General features: G+C 36.3%; 1 protein-coding gene and 1 non-coding gene across 5 annotated transcripts in view; one reads left to right on the top strand and one right to left on the bottom strand.

The window, feature by feature from the left end:
• The window catches only part of ZDHHC20 (zDHHC palmitoyltransferase 20), a 70,315-nt gene that overhangs the window by 20,890 nt on the left and 26,096 nt on the right, over positions 1-23,329 (top strand). For all 4 annotated transcript variants that reach the window (XM_028104978.2, XM_028104958.2, XM_028104950.2 and 1 more), the window contains exons 2-5: positions 3,154-3,180; positions 7,293-7,396; positions 13,357-13,477; positions 22,048-22,117. In XM_028104978.2, coding sequence (XP_027960779.1) covers positions 3,154-3,180; positions 7,293-7,396; positions 13,357-13,477; positions 22,048-22,117 — 322 coding nt within the window. The remainder of the gene's footprint in view (positions 1-3,153; positions 3,181-7,292; positions 7,397-13,356; positions 13,478-22,047; positions 22,118-23,329) is intronic.
• On the bottom strand, positions 16,602-16,708 carry LOC114213250 (U6 spliceosomal RNA). Its single transcript, XR_003610177.1, has one exon. It is a non-coding gene; the product is annotated as a U6 spliceosomal RNA (small nuclear RNA).

Here is a 23,329-nt window from a genome sequence, read left to right as displayed (position 1 = left end):
TTCAAGATTTACTATGAGCTACATGTAATCAAGTCATGTGGTATTGGGCTAAGAATGGACATATACAGCAATAGGACAGAATAGAGTTCAGAAATAAACCCTTACACATATAAGTTTAATTTTTAATCAATTTTTGTCAAAAATTCCGAGGCAATTCAGTAGAGAAAGGAGTTTCAGCTAACAATATTGGAACTACTGGCCATCTATGTACAATAAAATTAATCCCAACCCTTACTTTATACCATATTTTTAAAAATCAGCTTTTAAAATAGATCACAGACCTCAATGTGAAACCTCCAAAACTTCTAGAAGGAAACTTATGAGCAAATCTTTGTGTCTTTTGGTTGCCAAAGATTTCTTAAGAAGGACATGAAGCATGAACCATAACAGAAAAAATTGATAAATTGGACTTCATTAAAATTAAATTTTTTTGTTCTTCAAAGAAAACAAAATATGGACTAGAAGGAAATATTTGCAGAATATATTTGTTAAAGGACTATATCCAGAGTATATAAAGAACCCACAGTTCAATAATAAGGGAGATAATGATCAAAAAGTAGCCAACAATTTCAACACACAACTTCACAAAGAAGAGGTGTAGGGATGGCCAGTAAGCATGTGAAACGATACTCAACATTGTTAGTCATTAAGGAAATACAAAATCGCAATGAGATATCACTATATATTTTTTTGAATAGCTAAAAATTTTTAAAGATTGACCGTTCCAAATGTTGATGGAACAACTTGTAACTCATACATTTTTCGTGGGGAATGTAAAACAATACAACCACTTTTGAAAACAGTTTGGCTGTTTCTGATAAAGTTAAACATAGATCCAGCAATCTTATATCTAGATATTTACCCCAATAATGAAAATATATGTCCACCCACGGCTTGCACAGGAGTATTCATAATAGCCAAAAACCGAAAGCAAATGCCATATCAGTTGGTGAATGGATAAGCAAGTTGTGCTGCCTCCATACAGTAGAATACTACTCAGCAGTAAAAAGAAACAATTTGTTAATTAGAATTTCCGGTTCCAGAACAAGTGAATACATACTCTTCCTATTTTTCCTGCTAAGTACAACTAAAACCCCTAGATACTATGCATAAAGCAAACATAAGACAATTCTGAAACATGGATAGAGGAAGGCAGATCAGCTGGGGACCTTGGTACCTGAGAAATGATATGGTGGTAAATTCCCTGGGTTTTCTTTTTGCCTCATATATCCTATCCTGTGTGCTAGAGAAGCTGGCAACCTGGAAACACCAATGAGCACCGATGAAAAGCCCCAAGAAAAGCTGGTTGTTTTTTTTTTAGTCAAACAGAAAAGGGGCAACCTATAGCAAGACAAAACTAGGCAGTAACTGTCCTACTTCAGCCGAAAATGATGGGAAAACTGCACTCTGTCCCCACTTTCTCCAGCAGAGGCTGAGTATGAGCTTAGACTTCCCCCTTGCTCAGCTATAACAAGGCACACCTCTTGTATCTCCCCACTTTCCTACTGGGGTGGTGTCAGAGAAGGTGAAGGCCTGGGCAGTCGGTAGACAGACTTCCATCCTCCCTGGGCAGTGATAATGCACCTCTCCCCATATGGTATCAGTGGAGGCCTTGGGTGGAGCACTTGTGTAGATCTTGCTCAATTATGTCTGTCCCTGGAATTGTATCTTTTTAGGTGGCTTTATAAATAAAACTTTTCTTTAGTTATAATTTCGATATAGTGATTGCATGTTTACTGGATTGGAGATTGAAGTAGATAGATATATTTTAGTTTATTAAGGAAGAGTCCAGGTACTCCTCTGTTTTATCAACAGATTTTAGTCAAAAATGGTTATTGATTAACAAACATTGCTGAAGCATTACTGCTGTATGCCAGGCTTTAGAACTAAAACAATGAATAAGGTGAGAGACACTATAGGAAATAATACAAGTCAAAGTAGACTTGAGCTCAGATATCTGTCTACACTACATGTACTAGTTCCGTGATCTTAGCTAAGTCATTTAATTATTTTGAGCCTTAGCTTACTTCTCTGTAAAATAGAGCTAATAATAACTTTTAGAGTTGTTATTCTAAGACATGATTCCATACTTGTGCAGTCCAGTAGGGTGAGATAGACATATTACCAAGTAATTGCAAAAAAAAAAAAAATGAGGTGGCATGGTGGAGATGGAAAAATGAGCAGTGGTGATATAAAGGAGTATCTGCTCTGCCTAAAGAGGGACTCAGGACAGCTTTACAGAGGTGACAGTATTTAAACTGGGCCTTGGAGGATGAATAGGGGAAGGCACAACACCTGTGAAACTGCTTGATGTATTTAGGAAACTGCTATTTGTTCAGGATAATTAGACCACAGGTATGGGCAAATGACAGACTGGAGAGGTAGGCAGATTGTCGATCACAGAGGGACTATAGTTGTTACCCTGAATATTTTGGACTTTATTATGTAAGTGATTGGGAGGTGTTGAAGACTGTTCAGCCATCGGATTTGCTGGTGGTGAGGTGTGTTAAGCCAATAGTTGAAAGTCTCTTTAAGCTATTATGTTTGAGGAGGGCCTGAAATAACGCAATGGGACAAATTGAGAGTAGATGACAGATTTGAAGAGTCATAGCTAGTAGAATTAACAGGACCTAGAGGCCACTGGACTATCTCTAGAGAAAGAATAAATAGCAATTCCCAGGGTCTTAGGCTAGGAATCAGAAGCACTCTAAAATTAACAAGGATAAGTTCCTGTACTTTTTTCCTATAGAAGAACACAAGTTGTCTTGAGTATAGCTTGTAAGTTTGGTTAGGTATATCACAGACTGATGACCTGAGCACCATAGAGGAGGGTCCTATTCTTTCTGTAGGTGGCAATAAAGTAAGAGCTAAAGGAAACCTAACTATAACCATATTAATAGACTTAAAATTAACAAAAGTCTGAAAAAAGTTTTAATGCGATTGCAGTGTTGATAAAGAAAAATATTGTGTTTAACATTTTAGTGTTTTTAGCGCTTTCTAAGTGCAATCCTGAATTTGCATTAGTGTTTACATTTTAAAACTAAATTTTATTTTTGTGAAAATGATGTTAAGATGAGTAGTCAATCTGAAATAAAATGTATGTACAAAATGTTTAAAGTGTATTATTTATTCACTATTTTTCTTCTATTCTAGTTACTCTCTCTGGAAATGGAGAAAACGGTAAGGCATCTTAAGTCTCAATTTAAGTAGAATACTTATGGTATCCTAATTGTGACCCACATAGTTTTTATTTAGTGATGACTATATGTGTTTTGTTTTCAGAAAGAAAATACATGTTTTTAAAGTTTAAGTAATTGAAAGGAGATACAGTATTGTGTTTATTCCTATTCAATATATTTTCATTTGTGTTATTTATATAAATTGAAGTAGCTGTTATTTTGTAAGGCATCTAGTACCCAAACTTCTTTGATATATTTATGTACGTATTTATGCCTTGTATATTCTTCAGAATGCTTGATAGTAGTGACTCAAAGATTTTTAATACCAGTTCTAGCTAGGGTTGAGCAGATTTTGTTTCATGATGTCTAAATTTTATTTATGGTCCTCTTGTTTATATATTTGTTAAAAATAGTACTTTACTACTCACAGACATTTAACAAAATAACCAGACTGTAAATTTGTAAATTGTGTTACTAGTTAATTTTGAAAGGGAATTCTACTTTTTATAATGACTAGTTAATGAGATAATGCCTAGAGGGAAAAATTCATTGCTCAGAATTTCACCAAGCTTTAGCTTGGTGAAATATTAAGAAAATATTAAGTCTACTGAGATCAAATTTCAAAATGAAATTTGATTTGAAATGTGAAAATTCAGAGGATTTCCAAAACAGTTAGTTAGAAATTATTAATAAATATTTATTCTTATTGGAAATAATTAGGCATTAAGCATGTAAATCTCAAGTTGCCTTTGAATCTGATTTCTCAATTCTAGCCAGGGTTGAGGAGGAATAAATACAGACTCAATCTTGGTAGGCTTGATTTTCTTCCTTTAAACCAAAACTGTTTTCTATATGTGAAAGCAGATAGAGAAAGCAGAGAACTTCTGAAGTACTTATGAGAGAACATCCAACTTGTCTCATTATTTCTTGGAGCTATTTTCCCCATGTCTTTCAAAGAGTCTTTTGATGAGGTTGTTTGCCTTTTTGTTTTTTTAAATTCATTTACAGGTGATTTTTGAATCAGACTTTTTGATTTATAGATTCAGATTTTGGGGTTGCTTTTTTTTTTGCTTTGATTTAATTTGCTTAGTTAACTAAGCTTTTACTTTATTACTTTTTTTAAGATTTATTTACTTATTTTTGAGAGAGAGAGAAAGCACGAGTGGGAGAGGCAGAGGGAGAGGGAGAGAGAATCTCATGCAGACTCTGTGCACAGGACCTAACACAAGGCTTGATTCCAGGACCCTGAGATAACAACCCAAGCTGAAAAACCAAGAGTCGGCCTACCAGCTGACTGTGCCAGCCAGGCACCCCGTTTATCTATTACTTCTAACTAATGGTTTATAGCATGTATATGTGCTCAGAAGTTTTCTTATTAACAATCACATTATTTCAAATTTATATAAAAGCAGTATTTCCTGTTATCCTTTACATTATAGTTTGCTGTTTTCCATTTGTTAAGCACTTATTACATTCCAGGCATGATGCTAAGAGATTTATCAGTTTGTTTGTTTCTTTTAACTGAGGGTTAAGATTTTTTAAAGCAGACACCATTTTGTTCTTACACCTATGGAGAGCAGAAATACTCTAAAAATATTTTAAATGTCTTTAAAAATATTTTGGGAGTATATTTTATATGCTAACCTTAGTTGTAAGTAACTAAATGATTAAGAAGTTTAAAGTACCTCAAGGTTACTATTTATCTCAAAGCTATACAGTAGAATACAGATGAGGATTGACAAACTTGATTGAATATAGGGGTCAGGCAAAAATTTTAAAAAGTGAAATGAGCTAGGTGAAGATAATATCGCAAACTCGGTAAAAGCCTCAGTGTTCATGTAACAGTAGGAGACTGAGCTCCAGTATACTTTTCCAAAGGAAAATCAAATGAAGGAATGATATTGAATCCATTAGGTAGACCATGAGGTTCAACCTGGAGGGAATGGAGATGGTAGAGAACGCAGATTTTGAGAAGCCAAAATTCAATGAGGATGATAATCAGTTTTAGTGCACATGAAAAGAAAGCAAATTTGAAGATAGAAGGAAGTTGTGGTAAGGATTTTGTCTTGGCATCAGATGTTGGCTCTGAAATAGAATGTGACTACTAAGATGATGGGTAAAGTGGAGGAAAATAGACTTCTAGGTATGACATAATGAAAAGAACCTTGGATTTTTATTGAGCAGATATGGGTTTAAATCCTGGCTTTATCATTTACTAAGTGACATTGGGCAGGATATTAAATTCTCTGCACCTTGGTTTTCACATTTGTAAACTGAAAATACATTCCAGGACTACAGTGAGGCTTACTAATAGGGTACACATTATATACCTTCTAATAGGCTTTCAGTAGGTGGAAGTAGTGATTTGAGTAGCTGTGGTCAAATATGGTTAGCAGGAAGTCCCAGTGTTTTATAATGCATTCATCAGTCATGAGTCATGCACATGGAGCTATTTCCCAGGAACATCACAGCCAAGGTGGAGTAGAAACTCTGAACAACACATTTACACTGACCATTGAGATGGACTGGAGGGACTTTTGCAGTGATCCCAATGATTTAAGCAACAGTTTATGAGCTGTTACACTGGCAGTGAAAATAATGAAAGAGAGGAACTAGAATTTGAGGTGCTCTGTGCTGATTAGCTGTGCAATGTGAGGAGTTACTGGGCCCTGGCTTCCTGTGGGACTCATGGTTCTGTTCTCTTAGACCATATGTGCCCCAGTATAATTGCAAACGAAAAGGCTGGGTCCAACGAGTTGTTAATTTTTTTTATCATTATTTTATTTAAAAAGAACATTTTTTAAAACCAAAAGTGAAAGGAGAAATAACCTCAGACAAAAGGAAGAATAGTACTTTGAATTGTTCTTTGCAGACCAGTGAAACTTCTATCATTCCTTAAACTTGGGAAACATGGAAATAGGGAACATGCAAAAAGAACCAGATTTTGAGAGGAAAGATTCTTGGATAGTAATAATAATAATAGCCAGTACTGGGGTGCCTGGCTGGCTCAGTCAGTAAAGCGTGTGACTCTTGATCTCAGGATTGTGAGTATGAACCCCAGACGGGTGTAGAGATTACTTTTTTTTAAATGGCCAGTATTTATTAAGGATTTATTATGTGCCAGACGCTGTTTTAAATGTTTCTCATGTATTAGGTCATCAATATTAAGCAACTAGCTTTAATAAAACAAATTAAGTGCTTTAATTAAAGACTGAGCAGATCAGAGGGGGAGTATAGTATGAAGAGGTAATGAATTCTAATAATAAAGGAAAAGGCTTATGTGGAAGAAGTAATATTTGATCTGAACTTTAAAAATGAGTAGAATTTCAAACTTTGAAGCTTGTGTCTGCTTTGTTTTCTTCAGTGGATTTGTGGTGCCTCATTCCAAACAGAAAAAGTTTAAGCACCTGGTACATAGTTCTTGCTTCCTATGGAAACCAGTCCTACTTCTTTCAAAAAGAAAAACTAGAATATAACAAAAAGCCCTAAATTATATCAGTGATAAGTTAATATTTGGAGATAAAGATGTTAGAATGTTTACACTAATCCACTTGTGAAACAGTTATTGCAGAAACTTTAAATGGCTAAAAATTTTTCGTTAGCCTATGTTGGAGGAGAATGAAATTTAGTGTAATGTTTTTGGTTAATCCAGGAACTGAGTTTTTCAGATTACTCGTTATCCACAATGGTGGGAGCTTCCTTTATTACTTTGTAATTCCTTGAATTTAATGTTCATAGTGATGGAAGCTGTCTTAAATAACTTTTAAGTAATTTAAAATGTAATTTTTAGGAAGAGCTTGAAATTCAGTGAGTGAAGAGGGTGTTTCAACGTAAGTGTTCAGCAGTTTAATAAAATCAAATCTCATCTCAGGCTACAAGTCTTTATTTATAAACCAGGCTGATAACCCTTAAATGCAGGAACTGAATGTTTCTTCATATCTGTAATGGTAGGTCATTCAGATAAAGGAGTTTATAAATTTGATGTCTTCAGTAGGTTTGGATTAAGATATTTATTGGATTAAGCCTCCTGACCCTAAATATTGTGTTTTAATGTAATGCTTTTTCCTGTTTTCACCTGGATTCAATGAAATGTTATTTGTTTTTATTTACCAGGAAAGGCCGTTGTTTACCTTGTGGCTTTCCATCTGTTCTTTGTTATGTTTGTATGGTCCTATTGGATGACAATTTTCACATCTCCCGCTTCCCCCTCCAAAGAGGTAAATTTAATGTTGGTAAATTACCAAATGCTGTAGCTAATTATGGAATTATTTTCCCTGTGTTACCTTTGTTAAAACTTTATTACATAATGCATTTGTTCTGTTTCCGTTCATGAACTTGCTTGGTGACTCCACATTGTGAATGTGAGTCGTCAGCCTGGTCTCAGATACAGCCCACTGACTTAGCATACTAAAAGACTGATCATAGTTTACTTAATACTGGTGTTTTTCTGCCATGCTATATAGTCTTAAAGACATACATTTTTTTACTGGACTAAAAAATCTTAGGGGACAGAATTGAGTTAGAAAAGTAGAGTGTATTTTTGGACACCTTAACATATTTTCTCAGGCCTGAACAAATATGCTGCAACTAAAGAAAGTTTTAATTGTGGGAAACAAATTGTCTAGGCTGTTGTTTGTTATACTTTAATATGGCTAGTGTTTCTTCTAATTTGAGGTTCCACTGGGAAAATAATGTGAATAAATATTTATGTAGAGTAAATTTTAAGACCAGTATGTTTCTCTTGCCTTGACATAGCTGACTGAAATCTGGTATAACTAGATGGCTAAGAATGTACCCTCTGGTGTTAGGATTATCTGAGTTTGATTTTCTGCTCTAACACATTACTTAATGTCTCTGAGCCTCCGTTTTCTTATTGGAAAATGGAGCTAACCGTAGTGCCTGTTTCTGTAAGATGTTTGTGAGGATTAAGTGAGATTCATTCACATAAAGCTTTTAACACAGTACCTGCCCCATGGTTGGCAATCAAATATTAGGTGATGATGATAATTATTTCCACTCATAAAATTCATCAAAATTTGTTAAAAATTATAGACCACATGTTTAAAATAATACCAACTTCCCTTTAACTTTTTGTAAAACATATATACATAAAAGTATATATAAGTGTATACCTGATGGATTTTCACAAACCGAACCTTGAGCAACCACCACCAAGTTGAAGAAACGGAACATTACCAGCGTCTCATAAGCGTCCTCATGCTCCCTTCCAGCCACGAAACCCACTGTCCTGCCCCCTAGTGGCATCAGTTTGTTTTGCCTGGTTTTGCACTTTACATAAATGGAATCATATACTCTGTGTTTGTGTCTCTGGCTTCTTTCATTAATATTCTGTTTGCATATTCATCCATGTTGTTGCATATACTTGTGGAGCATTCATTCTCATTATTGTTTAGTATTCAGCTGTGGTAAATAATAGTTTATTTAACTGCTCTGTTGTTGATGGGCAGGGGCATTTGGGTGGCTTCCAGTGTAAGGCTCTTATAAAGAGGGCTTCTGTAAACATTCTGTTGCATATACCTATGTATATACTTACATATATACAGAGAGAATTCTTTTGGGTAGGTGCCTCAGATTGGAATTGCTGGATCATATGTTGTGTGTACATTCAGCATTAAGTAGAAAATGCCAAACAGTCTTTTGCACATTTTTTTTCTATTGGATGCTTTTGTTTTAAGGGGTAGTGAAATCAGTCAAACGTAGTGTTTCTTAAAATATATTCGTCAGACATTTGGTAATAATTAGTCAACTCTTAAAGTTATGTTACAAACTGCCATCCATATCTTTTTTTTTTATTTTTAAGATTGATTTATTTTTAGAGAGCACATGTGTGCAAGTGGGAGAAGCAGACTCCCACTAAACACTGAGCCCGACACAGGGGCTTAGTCTCATGACCCTGAGATCATGACCTGAGCCAAAACCAAGAATCAGTTGCTTAACCGACTGAGCCACCCAGGCGCCCCACAAACTGCCATCTATATCTTAAGCTCCGAGTTGAACAGGAGCTAATTTTATTTAATCATTTACTACTAGTGATGGCTATTGAAAACATAGCATGTATAGAAGTAAATAGTTCTTGTTATAGGAAATAAAAAATAGAAAAAGAGGGGTACCTGGCTGACTCAGTCATAAGAGAATGTGATTCTTGATCTTGGGGTCATGGATTCATGCCCCATGTTGGGTGTAGAGATTACTTAAATAAATAAACTTAAAAAAAATAGGATAAAAACAATTGGTAATACTTTTGAGAAGCAGTATAGTATAGAGTTGTGAAGGACTCAGACTCTGGCTCCACACTGCCCAGGTTCAACTCCTGCCTCTGCTACTTGCTAGCTAGGTGGCCTTGGAGACTTGTCTTAGCTGTCTGTACCTCAGATCTCTCCTGTAGCATGAGGGTGATAGTAGTACATACCTTACAGGATTGTTATAAGTATTGAATAAATTAATAATATATGTAGTTAGTAATGTAATAATAATATATACTAAATAGTATATATAAAGTGCTCAGAAGGATACATAGCACTTAATAAGTGCCATTTAAATGTTATTTATTTTGGTGGTGGTTTGTCATATTGCATCCATTTAGCATTCAGCCAAGGGCTTAAGCCTTTACATCCACTCCATCCTTCATGCTCCCTTATTCCTAGAAGTACAGCTGAATACCCAGGCCTGTGTCCATTGGCCCTGCTATGGCATGCTGTGCCTTCCCTGTCATAGAACTTACCCATCTAGTTTCATAATTGCCTATTGACTTGTATGCATCACCTTATTATCAGTTTTTGAGGGCAGGGATCATTTTTATGGTGTCCTGCACTACATCCCTCTCCCCACTGTTTAGCACATAGTGGGTGTTCACTATTGAATGAGTTAATTATTAAATCATCAAGGGCCAGCTAAGTTAAGATGCAGTGACAACCAAGAAAGAGCAGGAGTTTATGGTTCTCTTTCTAAATAAGCTTCCAGTGTGCTGACTGAGATAGCTCCTTACAGTGATTACAGAGCCGTGAGGTCGCTCGTAAAGTAACTACTAAAAGGACTCTGTGAGCTGAGAGGTTAGAACAACACTTGGGAATCACACCCAGGGAAATTGGTTGAGTCTGAATAGCAAAAACACTACATTTTTAGGAAAGTTAAATTATAAATATGGGTATTTTTTTTATCCTATGTCAGCAAGTACTTGGCACCTACTGTTTGTCAGACTGTGCTAGGGTCTGAGAATAAAAAGAACAAGAAAGACATGGTCCTTACATTTTAAAAGGAGAGACACATGGTAGATAAGTAAACAAACAAAATAATTATAGATTGTGATAAATTTAGATAACTTTAGAATAAGAACATGATATATTAAAGCATAACAATGAAAGATATTAGAGGAAAAAGCTACCTTAAGTAATATGGTCAAAGAAATCTTCTCTGAGGAAGTGGCACTTAACCAAGACTTTTGTAAGTATCTCTTTCACTAAAGTGTTAGCTTTTTGAAGGAAGAATCTTTGTTGCTTATTGCCGTATCCCCATTGCCTAAATTCAGACCTCGTATGTGACAGGGAGATTGCTAAATATGTGAATGAGTGAATGGTAAGGAGGGGGCAGCATATGAAGAGCTGGCAGGCATCTTCCATCACTAAGTGTCATCTCTAAAAAGAAAATATGGCCCCATCACTTCTCTGGTAATCCTACAGAGGTTGCCAGTCAGCTACAAGATAAAAGGTCATGCTCATTTGCATGGTACTTAGTTCATGAACTAAAATCTTACTAACTTCATCTCCATTGCTTCTTCCTGGAACTCGATAGTCAAGTAATGTTTTGCCCTGACTATACCATGCTATATTCACATCTTTTTGCTTTCTGTATGCTGCTCCCTTTTACAAGATTCTCTTTCCCTCCTTGTTTTCCTGGAAGATTCCTGTTTATCTCTCAAAACCCAGCATAGGTACCACTTCTTCCAAGAGTCTTTCATTGACAGTCCCCACCCCCTCCTAAGGGAATTTTTATCATACCTGGTAACATATTGTACTATGCTGATTTGTAAGTTATATTTCCTTTTGACATGGCCAGCATTCCTACTGGACTGTAGAAATGCACTTTTGAAGACAAGGGCTGTATTATTCATCTATGGATTCCTATTACCTGAGCAGTGCCAAGTTCTTAATTGGTACCTAATATATATTTAAATTGAACCATCTGAACACTGAATTTAAGACGATGGCATTTCATAGTTTGAATTCTGTTTTGTAGTTTTTAATGAAAACTAGATGTACAGTAATAATTTCCAAAGTCTAATCCATTTTAAATTTTGTTCCATTCCTCATCTAAAATTCTGTTGTCTCTTGAGATTTTCATTTTAAGTTTTTCATAATTTATAACATTAGTCCTTAAGGAAAAGTAATGATGTTGAGGCCTGGAATAGTACCACAGGCTAGAAATATGATAGCCTAGGGAAATCTGTTCAGATTTTACAAGGGAACTGTAAAATTTGATTGGAGCATCTCCTATCCAAATATATATTTATCGTCATACCAAATGATTCTTACACTCTACTGTGAATGCTTCAGAGACACATCATGTCAGGGAAGAACTTTTAATTCAAACAAGTTACAAGTTACAATTCTCTTAAAAGAGAATGCGCCATTTTGCAAAGTAGGGAAGTATTTCAGTACTTGGAAGTATTCACGAGGGAGTGGATCTCAGAAACATTGGCTGAAGATTCCTACCTCCCTGGGAAGTTAGATAAGTGACCTCCAAAGTCTCAGTTTAAGATTATGGGAAACTTTTCTGACCTCTTTCTGTTTGTCTGTGTTACTTCTCATGCTTTAGAAGTAAATTTGGGGATTTCTTATGCCATCGAGATTTGGTTGTGGGAAGCAGTCAAGGTAATCTAAATAGACTCTTCTACATCCTAAACTGTGGTGTTTGGTCAGGTTAGAGTAACAGTCTGTAAAAAGCAAGAGCAGTTATTTTACATTAGCAGTATGGAGGGAAGCATGCTAGAGTAGAACTCAAAAGACTTGTATTTTAATATCAGCTCTGCCAATAATTGTGCAATCTTAGAAAATTCCCTGAGCCTCTTGGTATCACAGTTTCCTCAGCCCAGAGTTCTTTCTACTACGATGCCAAACTGTTGCCTTGTTTGTAACAGGATAGGCTGCTGATAAGCTAATACTATTATTACTGATGATGAGGTATCAAGAGTATGGAAAGTTTTGGTAGTGAGTTAGCAGGCAGATCAAAATACTTGAGTATAAAAACTCCATTCATGACTCTTTAGGCCTTTTCAAGCAAAACCTTGCTTTTGCTTGAAAAAATTGAGAAACAGTACAGTTAAAATACAAGACATGATCAAGAGCAAGTCTCAAGCCATTTTTAGTTTAAAAGGAAATTCTGTGAAATAAAGACTGATAGAAACTGAAAGCTTTTGTTTACATGAAATTAGAGGCATAAAACTGAGGGTCCTTGAGATGCTGGGATGACATGATAAGAGGAGCAACTATAAACAAGTCCTTTGTAGGGAAAATGCTATTTAAGAAATGAACTGGAGGCTGGCCACACTATGGGAATAAAAACTTAAATGGAAACTAGAAATAACATAAAGGAATTAACTCTTTGAGAAAAGGAGACTATGCTTGCTTTGACAATCCTTAATAATTTTGCAGAAAGTACTCCTATTGGTTAGCTCTTTAAAAGCTAAAACAAAGTAGTAAAAGAATGACTTGTTGACCTCACTGAAATATTTGGCCAGAAAATGGCTGGACCATGTGTCTATGATTTAACCTCCTAACCCAAAGCAAGTGAATCTTGGACATCCTTCCAAAAATTAAAATTTTCTTGACACTAATTTTCAAACATCAAAATTTTTGCTAAGAGAAAATATATATATTAAGCCCTTTTTGGTTGGTGGGTATTTAATTTTTTCTGTAAAATACAAAGATGCAAAATTTTCTAATATTTTTCCCATCATTAGTATAGAGGGCAAATATTTTTTAATCTGTCAAAGGTATGTAGTTTTGTTAAAATATACTTGATTTAGCTTCTTTAATTTGAAAAGTTTTGCCTTCATAGAAGAAAAAAAATTTTTTTTTTCTGTTTAGGATGAAACTTTGTTTTTCTGAGCATGATAGTTTATGGGATTAAAAAGAATTAATAGTTATTTCTCCTTTTATAGTTCTACTTGTCCAGTTCTGAAAAGGAACGTTATGAAAAGGAATTCAGCCAAGAAAGACAACAAGAAATTTTGAGAAGAGCAGCAAGGGACTTACCTATCTACACCACATCAGCTTCAAGGAGTAAGAAAAACCAGTCTTAAGCTTTCCTTGCCAAGGAATTTTTAAAATATGGTTAATCCTGCCAAGATATATCTGCATGATTTGACAGTTACATGGATATTGTGATTGCTACAGTTAACATCTGCAAGAACAAGATTTTCCTGTGTTCTGTATCTTCTGTGGCATTTCAGATGTACATACTTTTGTACATATATTGATACAGATTTTTTAAGGGGCTCACTATGAGCCTCTTTTCTCTGCATTTTTTTTTTCTAATTCAACCTCATGGCTAAAAATGTCACCTGTTATTCTTAGCAAACCATCATTTAGAAAGTCTGGTTTGAATTTGGATATTGTGTGTCATCATTTTTTAAAAAATCAAGAACGTGCTAACTTAGAATGGAGAGGAGTAAAAGACACAAAGGGGAAGAGTCCTGTCAAGTTTTAAAACCTATACTCAAAGAGCCAGAATTTGAACTCAGGTTTATCTGGTTACAAAGATGTTGGTATTTCTACTCTCCCACTGCCTACATTGACATAGGTGACCCCTGCAGCACCTTCCTTTTCTCAAGGTGACAGTCTTACAATACGAATGAATTTATGAGTGGCCAGTGTAGTCACTTAAGTATAGGAAATGGTTTTAAGTTATATATTATATGCCTCGTGAGTTTTGTTCAAATATAGGATAATATAATAGCTAACAATTATTCTGTACTTTACACATACTCATTTAAAATTCACAACAACCCTTTGAGGTAGATACTATTGTCTTCATTTTACAGATGAGGAAACTGGGACACAGAGAGGTTTATAACTTGTTCAAAGCCATATGTAGAAAAATGGATTTAAATCTGGGTGCTCTGGCTCTAGAACCCACTATGCTGCTCAGCTCTGAGGGGAAATAAGAGGAGCTTTACCTTTGTATAGTTATGTGCAAGTCGTGGCTAAGGAATGTGACTAAGTTTGTACAAGATTTTAGGAGGGGATATTTGACTGACTTAAATTTTTCATGCATTTAACACTATTCTTTTTGCATGACTAATATATTGCTGTATATAACGAAAACATGAATTTCAAACCAGACCCAAGCTTTTCCAGTACTAGTGTAGTGAGAGTCATTAACTTTCTAAGTTCTTGTTTCCTTATTTTATTTTTTATTTTATTGGTTTTTTTGGTTTTGTTTTGTTTTGTTTTTTGAGAGAGAGAGTGCAAGTGTGGGGGGCAGAGGGAGAGCAAGAGAGAGAATCTTAAGCAGTCTCCATGCCTGGCGTGGAGCCCAGTGTGGGCTCAATCTCACAACCCTGAGATCATGACCTAAGCCAAAATCAAGAGTCAGATGCCTAACCGACTGAGGCCCCCAGGTGCCCCTTTGTTTCCTTATTTTAAAATGAAGGTAAGAATATCTACGTCTTTGGGTTAGTGGCAATATTAAATGAGATACATAAATGAGATATATACATTTAGTATAGATCTTGGTATTAATAATAAATTTTCAGTAAATGATTAGCTGATATAAAATAATCCTTTTTTATATTCAGTTATGAAAAGTCTGATTTATAATAATTATTTCTACTTATAGTTCTGTAGATTAGATGTTCTTAACTCAAAGTCCAAGACTTCAGAGAATTTATGAATCCTGAGATGATATGCAAAGTTGTGGGTACATGTAGTGTTCAAAAGTACCCCATTCATACCAAGATAATCTGATTTTCAGAGCAGTATGTGTGCCCTGAAGAGTTAATAGCCACTGATGTAAAATCTTTACACTAAGACTTTCCTCTACTCTGAATAATACCCTTATTCTATTCAATATTATACCAGAATTATGCTAAACACTTTACTGGTGATTATTTAATCCTCAGAACAACTCTGAGGGAGGTGCTGCACTTGTCTTCCTTTTAGAAATGAAGAAATGAGGCACAAAGTAGGTGTCCAAAGTCCCCGAGTGATAAGATCTGGGATTTATAACTTACCTTCTGACTACAGGGAGAGTCCCTGCTCTTGAGCACCATTTTATACTGTGTTTGTATTGCTTAGAATTCTAAACTTTGGGAGTTTTTATCTTTTTTCTTATTATAGAAATGATAAGCATTCATTCTTTAAAAAACAAAATTACGGGGCGCCTGGGTGGCTCAGTCGTTAAGCGTCTGCCTTCGGCTCAGGTCATGATCCCAGCATCCTGGGATCGAGTCCCACGTCGGGCTCCCTGCTCGGCAGGAAGCCTGCTTCTCCCTCTCCCACTCCCCCTGCTTGTGTTCCCTCTCTCACTGTCAAATAAATAAATAAAAATCTTTAAAAAAAAAAAATTACGGAAATACATATTGTAGAAAGTAGCCTTTTAATAGAGCAGAGACGAGTGAAAGTGATGGAGCTGCCTCCACACGGAAGAGGGGTGGGGGGCTTTTCACCCAGTTCCTTTTTGGGCTTTTTTGAACCATGTGGACAAATTATTAGCTATTCAGGAAACAAAATGAGTCTTTCTAGACCTTCTCCCTCCACAGTGTGGATCCAACCGACATCTCTCTCTAGCTTTGTCCCACACTGTTTCCTTGCATCACCTCTGTGCTAAAAGCACTCTTGTCTTTCCCCACCTTTTTTATTCTTTTTCTCTGCTTAGAACAATTATTTTTTCCTCTCTAAATCCAGTTTAAAGGTTTAATTCAATGTCTGCTTCTTTTTACTCATTTCTATTCACTTGAGCAAGAAGTGATTTTTATTTTTTTAAAGATTTATTTATTTATTTGAGAGAGAGCGCACGGGAGCATGTGCATGCGTGCATGCGGTGGGGGGAGGGGCAGAGGGAGAGGGAGACCAGCAGACTCCCCGCTGAGTGGGGAGCCCGACATGAGGCTCCATCCCAGGACCCTGAGCTCATGACCTGAGCCAAAATCAGGAGTCAGTCACTTTAACTGACCGAGCCACCCAGGCGCCCCAAGGAGTGATTTTTAAAGTCTGCTCTGAACTTCTCAAATTCTTACCTTGTAGGTCACAAATCACTGCCTCATAGTTACTTCTGTTTATGTCACTTACTCGACCTTATTCTAAGACTCTGGCAGTCAGGAATTTTTCCCATGGTCTCTAACAAAGTGTCTCGATTAAATAGGCCCTCAGTAGGTATTTGTTGAATGAACCTCTTCCTGGGTATTCTTATTGGCTGTTTATTCACTTTTTGAATGTCATTCTCATGCAGAGGCCATGGTAATCTTATCTGTATTGTGCCAGTTTTAGTATATGTACTGTCAAAGCAAGCACTGTTTATGCACTTTTAAATGTCCCTAGTTTTCTCTCCTTCACTGATTTTCCCCATCATAGTCTGACTTTGTATTTTGTCAGAAATAATTTTTTTAAAGGTTTTATTTATTTATTTGACAGAGAGAGAGAGAGCACAAGCAGGGGAGTGGCAGGCAGAGGGAGAAGCAGGCTTCCCACCCAGCAGGGAGCCTGATGCGGGACTCGATCCTAGGACCCTGGGATCATGACCTGAGCCGAAGGCAGACACTTAACCAACTGAGCCACCCACGAAATAGTAATTATTATTATCATCCTCGTAACACCTGCTTTATTGAGAATCTCATATGTTCCAGGAGATTTATATTTAATCTGCACAATAGTCCTTTACACTTGGTATTATTTGCACTTACAGAAGAGGCAGTTGAGGCTCATGGAAAGTTAAGTTACTGACCCAAGGTCACAAGCTAGTAAGTGGGAGAGCTAGCATCCAACCTAACTGGTGACAGAGTACCTGCTGCCAGTGCACCTTTACAAACTGGCTTTTCTAGAGCATATCAGTTTCCTCTCGGTATCTGTGTTCTTGTCCTTTTTTTTTCTTAATGTTTATTTATTTGAGAGAGAAAGAGTGCAGGCTTGGGGGTTAGAGGGAGAGAGAGACTTTAACAGACTGAGCTGAGCGTGGAGCCCGACACAGGGTTCGATCCCACAACCCTGAGATCAGGACCTGAGCTGAAACCAAGAATCTGCAGCTTACCTGACTGTGCCACCCAGGCACCCCTTGTCCTTTGTTATATTTGCATAGAGATTACTGACCTTTTTCTTCTCTTCTCCCCCAATTTGCTCCTATAACACTTGCGTCTCCACTTAATAAATCACAACCAGTTTCTTCCCTCTGTTCCCAGGTATATGTCAAATTATATCTCTCCTAAAAACAAGTTTGTTCGGATTCTCTTCTAACCGCCATTGTATTTTCTCTTCCCTTTGAGTTAGATCCTCTTATAAGTTGTCTGCACTCAAGTCCTCTTTTCCTTCCTAGCTAATACCAGGCAACTGGCTTCCATTATCCCTACCCAAGTTCAGTGACTTTTGTCATTCTGGCTTCTTGAAAAGCTTTCTTCTTTGTGCTTTTCTATTCTAGTTCTGTTTCTTAATCCTTGAATGATTATTCTTCCTCCTAAATTTTTTTTTAAAGATTTTATTTATTTGAGAGAGAGAGAGAATGAGAGAGAGAGAGAGAGCACATGAGAAGGGGGAGGGTCAGAGGGAGAAGCAGACTCCCTGCTGAGCAGGGAGCCCGATTGCAGGACTCGATCCCGGGACTCCAAGATCATGACCTGAGCCGAAGGCAGTCGCTTAACCAACTGAGCCACCCCGGCGCCCACCTCCTAAATTTTTTTTAATTTTTCTGTTTCTTAACCTCACAAGGGTGCCTTGCCCTTATTCTTTTCATACCGTTCTTCGGCTTTTGTTTTCACCTCTGGAATTCTGACACTGGGATATTGTGATTATTAGTTTATTGTGTCTCAGTTTGTTTTCTTTAGTAGTTTTCAGAAATGAGTTCACTTTTCTGAATATGAATTAAAACAGATTCAAGGATATTGTCACACTAGTGCTCATTTGCATTCCAGACCCTTTCTTGTATGTGAGGCAAAGGGGTGGAGTTGCAGCTGCACACCAGGATCACTTGTCTACCAAGAAGCCTACAGTCTAGCTGCACAAGGCTGCAGCATTCTTCCTGAGGTTTCAGAGGGAAGAATCTGCGGACCTCTCCCCCAGAGCACCCTGTAGCCATTACTCAAGGCTTCATCCCTCTTGGTGTGTATCTACCCATTCAGCATCTCCAGCTTGGTTCATTTTCTAGGTTAGTTGCACTGACATGTCTGTTTTCTACGTGTATCCATGGGACTGGGTGAGCTTACAATCCTCCTACTCCATCACCTTCCTGGCTCCCACCAGAATAGCTGTCCTTGAGTGACCTATTATCCAAACCTACAAACCCAAATAAAACTGGATTCATCAATTCAAAATTTAATACCATCAAACAATATTTGTCACATGGTAGAAACTGTCTAAATATTTGTTGAATGAATGAGAGAATGAATAAATGAAAAACATCCTGCCCCACTCTCCCTGCTTCCCCCAGACTGAGCTTATTTCTGCCGTTGGCAGCCTTGTTCATCTCAGCACCCGATACTAGAAACTGAAGTTTACTGATTGCTCCTTTTTCCTCGGTTCTTCTATCTACTCCATCATCAGGATCCTTCAAAAGTCTTCCTCAAAGGTCTGTTCGGTTTTGTCTCATCTCAGGGCAAAATTCTCATCTCAGAATTTTGAGTGGAAGTATAGAGGAAAAAGAAAATAAGATACTCCTGATCCTCATCTTACCACTAATTCAGCTATATATAGCTTTGGGCAAATTACATTCTCTTGATATTGGGGTGTTTTTCATCTGTAGAATGGAGATATCAACTAAGAGATTTCTGTGGTCCTTTATAGCTTTACTTTTTCTACGTTGTATGGTTTTATCTCCCTCGTGTCCAACCGAGGTGAGGCGTTATAGAACACACCCTCAGTAAACTATAGCTTATTCTTTTAAGTGGATATTTATATACATTTCATCCATCTTAAAGATATTTTTGTTGAAATAACAGAAGTAATACATGCCATGATTTAAAAAAAAATTTTTTTTTAGGGCACCGGATGAAAAGTGAGGGGCGCCTGGGTGGCTCAGTTAAGCATCCAACTCTTGATCTCAGGGTCTGACTCTTGATCTCAGCTCAGGTCTTAATCTCAGGGTCATCAGTTCAAGCCCTGCTTTGCACTCCATGCTGGGCATGGAGCCTACTAGAAAAAAAGAAAGAAACGTGAGTTTACCCTTCACCCTAGCACTACTCTCCAGGGGCACCCTGTATATCTTTGCAGGAATTTTTTATACTTGGCAGAGTATTGCATAATTTATGTACAACTCATTAATATATTTTAACAACTAGAATAAATAGATCTTAACCAATACAAATTTGGTTACCTGGATAGTGCCTTTTAGCAGGTATAACTTATAACATTACTTCAGAATAACACTTTGTCTCTCTTATATGTTAATTCACATCTGGAAGGTGGGTGCATTTTATTGGGATATGTAAAGAAAAAAATATGTGTTCTTATTCCCCTTAGAGATGTGAAACATGCTACATATCCATACTGTTCAACAATTTGCTTTTTTTCCATGTGATATATTTGCATTTTTCCAACTTAGAGTACATGTGTATTTTGTATGGAAAATTCTTGTTAAAGTCTTCATAGTATTCCACTGTATGGGTATATCAAAATGCTTTGCCATTTGGATAATTCAAGTTATTCATAGTATTTTGTTATTAAAAACAATGCTATAGTGAACATGTCTATAGAGTTTTCTAGAAGTAGAAATCCTGAGTCAGAGAACATATACATCTTAAATTTTCATTGATACTGCCAAATTTCCTTCCAAATAGATTGTAATACATGACATGATTCATGCACTTTTTAGAGGGTATACTTAATTTAAATTTTTATTTGAACCTATTTTCTATGCTATTACTATGTTTGTTAGGATCACAAGTAACAGGCAACAGCTTCAGCTTTTTAACTCCTTTCACCCCAAAAAGCTACCAAAAAATATGAGATGGTGTCAAATTGGTGGGTATTTCCTGTATTTGAAGGGCAGGACAACAAGAAAGAACTGGAACCCATAATTGGAAAGCCAAAACTGGAACTCTGTGCAGCTTATTTCATCTTGTTTCTGTGTATCTGTTTCATTTTTAACAATATCTCCCTGCAAACAAGTTTTTATTTTTTATCCAGTTCACATGGCAAAATATCACCATTACATGTTACCCAGTTGCAGCAGCACGCAGCCGTAACTCATTCTCAGTCCCAGTGCTGAATCCATAGGAGAGAGAGCATGAACTAGAAGCAGGGAGGGTGGTCTGAACTCATTTTCCAGAGAAGAGAGAGTGGCTTATAGATCAAGCAGATACCTCCAAAGAAGCCATTTACAATATCAAGTAGAGTATTTGCCATTTAAGTGCTCTAAATCTATAAATGTTTCAACTATTTGTGAAAGATCAATAGTAATTTGCCTTGTTGCCAAGTCAGTACAGTTTGTTTGCTTTACAGGCCATCATACAGAGAACAATTAGCGTCTAACTATAATGTTATTATTCTCTTATTCATCCATAATAATGGTTTTTAAGGTACTTTTTGATTTGTGAAGTCTTGGGACATTTCCCTCATGAATCTCAAAAATCTATTTGTCACTTATTTAAATTTCAAAAACCGAAACTTAAGGTTCTGTACGATGTACAGACTCTGATGGAACTCTTATTCCAGTGGACTTCTCTTGAAAATTTTTTTTTAATCACAGTATTTGAGCTGAATTGGGAAAACAAGTCTCACTTGATCGGATTTCTTACTAATCTCTGACGTCATCTCTGACCTCCTTTTCACCCCGTTCCAGGCACACCACACCCTTCCCTGTTCTTCAAACTAAGCACGCTGCCACCTCAAGGCCTGTCCTCTGCTTGGAATCCTCTCTTTCCCAATGTGACTTAGTAACCACCTTCCTTCAATTTCAGTTTTCTCAAATGTCTCTGAAATTACAGTATACAATATCCCAATTCCCTTTCCCTGCTTTATTTTTCCTATTAGCACCTATCACTAATATACTGTTTATTTTCTTAACTTATTTAGTACTCTCCATCTTCTCCAAAAGAATATAAGTTCCGTGAAGGCAGGGATTTAAGCCTAGAAGAGTATCTGGCACCTAATAGGTGCTCATGTTTTAAATGAATGAACATATAAATTGGGCAGCAGTAACATATGTTAGAATTGAGTGGGAAGAAGTTCGGGGTTGTTTGTTTTTAAAAAATGTCATCTCGATTTTGCTATTTGGGATAGGGATGGGAGATAAAAGGTTGTGTTTTTCTTGAAAAAGCTATTTTATAATGTTAAAAACAAAATCCCACAGGGTGCCTTAAAAAGTTTAAACACATTCATTTTGATATTTTAGTATAGACAATGTATTTTGGTAGGAAAAAAAGCTTGAATCGGGACTTCATAAATCTGAGTTATGCTACCTAACTAGGTGTTTGACCTTGTGCAAGTCACTTACGTGCTATAGATCTCCTTTTTCATCTGAAAATTGCTGGGCACTGTTCTATTTCTGAGGTTTCCTTCTACCTCTTGACATTTTGATTTCAGAAGCTCTCTAATGCATTTTGGTATTATTTTAAAATTATTAGTTATCAATTTCACAGAATTATTTGTAAAAGAAATGAAAGCAAATTTTATAGTCAAATTAACTAAGCTTATATTCTTAAATGTAGCCATCAGATATTGTGAAAGATGTCAGTTGATTAAACCTGACCGGGCACATCACTGCTCAGCATGTGACATGTGAGTATTACTTGTTTGTTTCTTTTTAACCCTAGCACTGGAAATTGGTGACAGGAGAATGGAAGGGGAAGGAATATTTCATATGCTTTATACTTAGCAAGAACACTGTATCCTCTCCCTTTATTTGCTATGTATGCTGGGCTAACAAAAATATTTATGTAAGCTAGAATATACTTTGAAGTAATCTTGATTAACAGTTCCTATACTAGTTGATAGAATATACTTCCTATGCTTATGCTTAATTTAATATTGATGAGCAAGTAAGTAATAACCCCCTTGAGAAAGATAACTTTATTTCCTGGATTGAAAAGACTCATTGAAAAAAAAAAAAGACTATCATGACAATTTTCTTATTTTTATTGTTAATATTAAAACCTAACAAACCACAAAAATATTGTTTTCAATTACCATCTGTGACATTGTTCCCAGAAAAATTTGATTTTTTTTTTTTTGTGCCCTTGTGAGAACGTAGTGTGTTGAAGGAAACATCCATAGTTTGGGAATCTCTACTAGTCCTTGAACTTTAGTTAGACAGGCTGTTTAACATTCTGGGTATTAGTTTATTCATTTCCAATATTGCAGCAGTCGCCTCTTATCTGCCTGGGGATCTATTCCAAGACCCCCAGTGGATGCCCGAAACTGGGTAATACCAAACCCTACATATACTATACATACATACCTATGATAAAGTTTAATTTATAAATTAGGCACAGTAAGAGATTAATAACAATAGCTAATAATAAAATGGAACAATTATAGCAATATACTGTAATAAAAGTATGTGAATGTGGTCTCTCTCAAAATGCCTTCTACTATACTCACCCTTATTGTGATGAGATGAAGGGAGGTGAATGACATAGGCACTGTGACATAGCATTAGGCTACCATTGACCTTCTGAAGTGTCAGAAGGAGGATCATCTGCTTCTAGACCTTGGTGACTGTGGGTAGCTGAAACCAGGGGAAGCTGGATATGGGAGTGACTATGGATAAGGGGGACTGCTTGTATTTGAGATGTTCTGTAGTCTAACTTTATACAAATCTAGATTGCATGTATTGGTGATGAGGCAAATTTGGAGGGTTTTTTAAATTATAAAAGTACAGTAGTGCTTATCCATGGAATACAATTTTGTAAATTGTATGGAAAAAATAACCATCTATAAGCCTATCATTGTTAATATTTTAACGTATTTGCTCCTAAAGTTTTATTTTTA

Source organism: Eumetopias jubatus, unplaced genomic scaffold (assembly GCF_037043125.1).
Source record: "Eumetopias jubatus isolate StellerSeaLion01/CBP00866 unplaced genomic scaffold, mEumJub1_p1.0 scaffold_3, whole genome shotgun sequence".
In the NCBI taxonomy this organism is placed as follows: Eukaryota; Metazoa; Chordata; class Mammalia; order Carnivora; family Otariidae; genus Eumetopias; species Eumetopias jubatus.
This window is presented reverse-complemented; position numbering and strand designations above follow the sequence as displayed.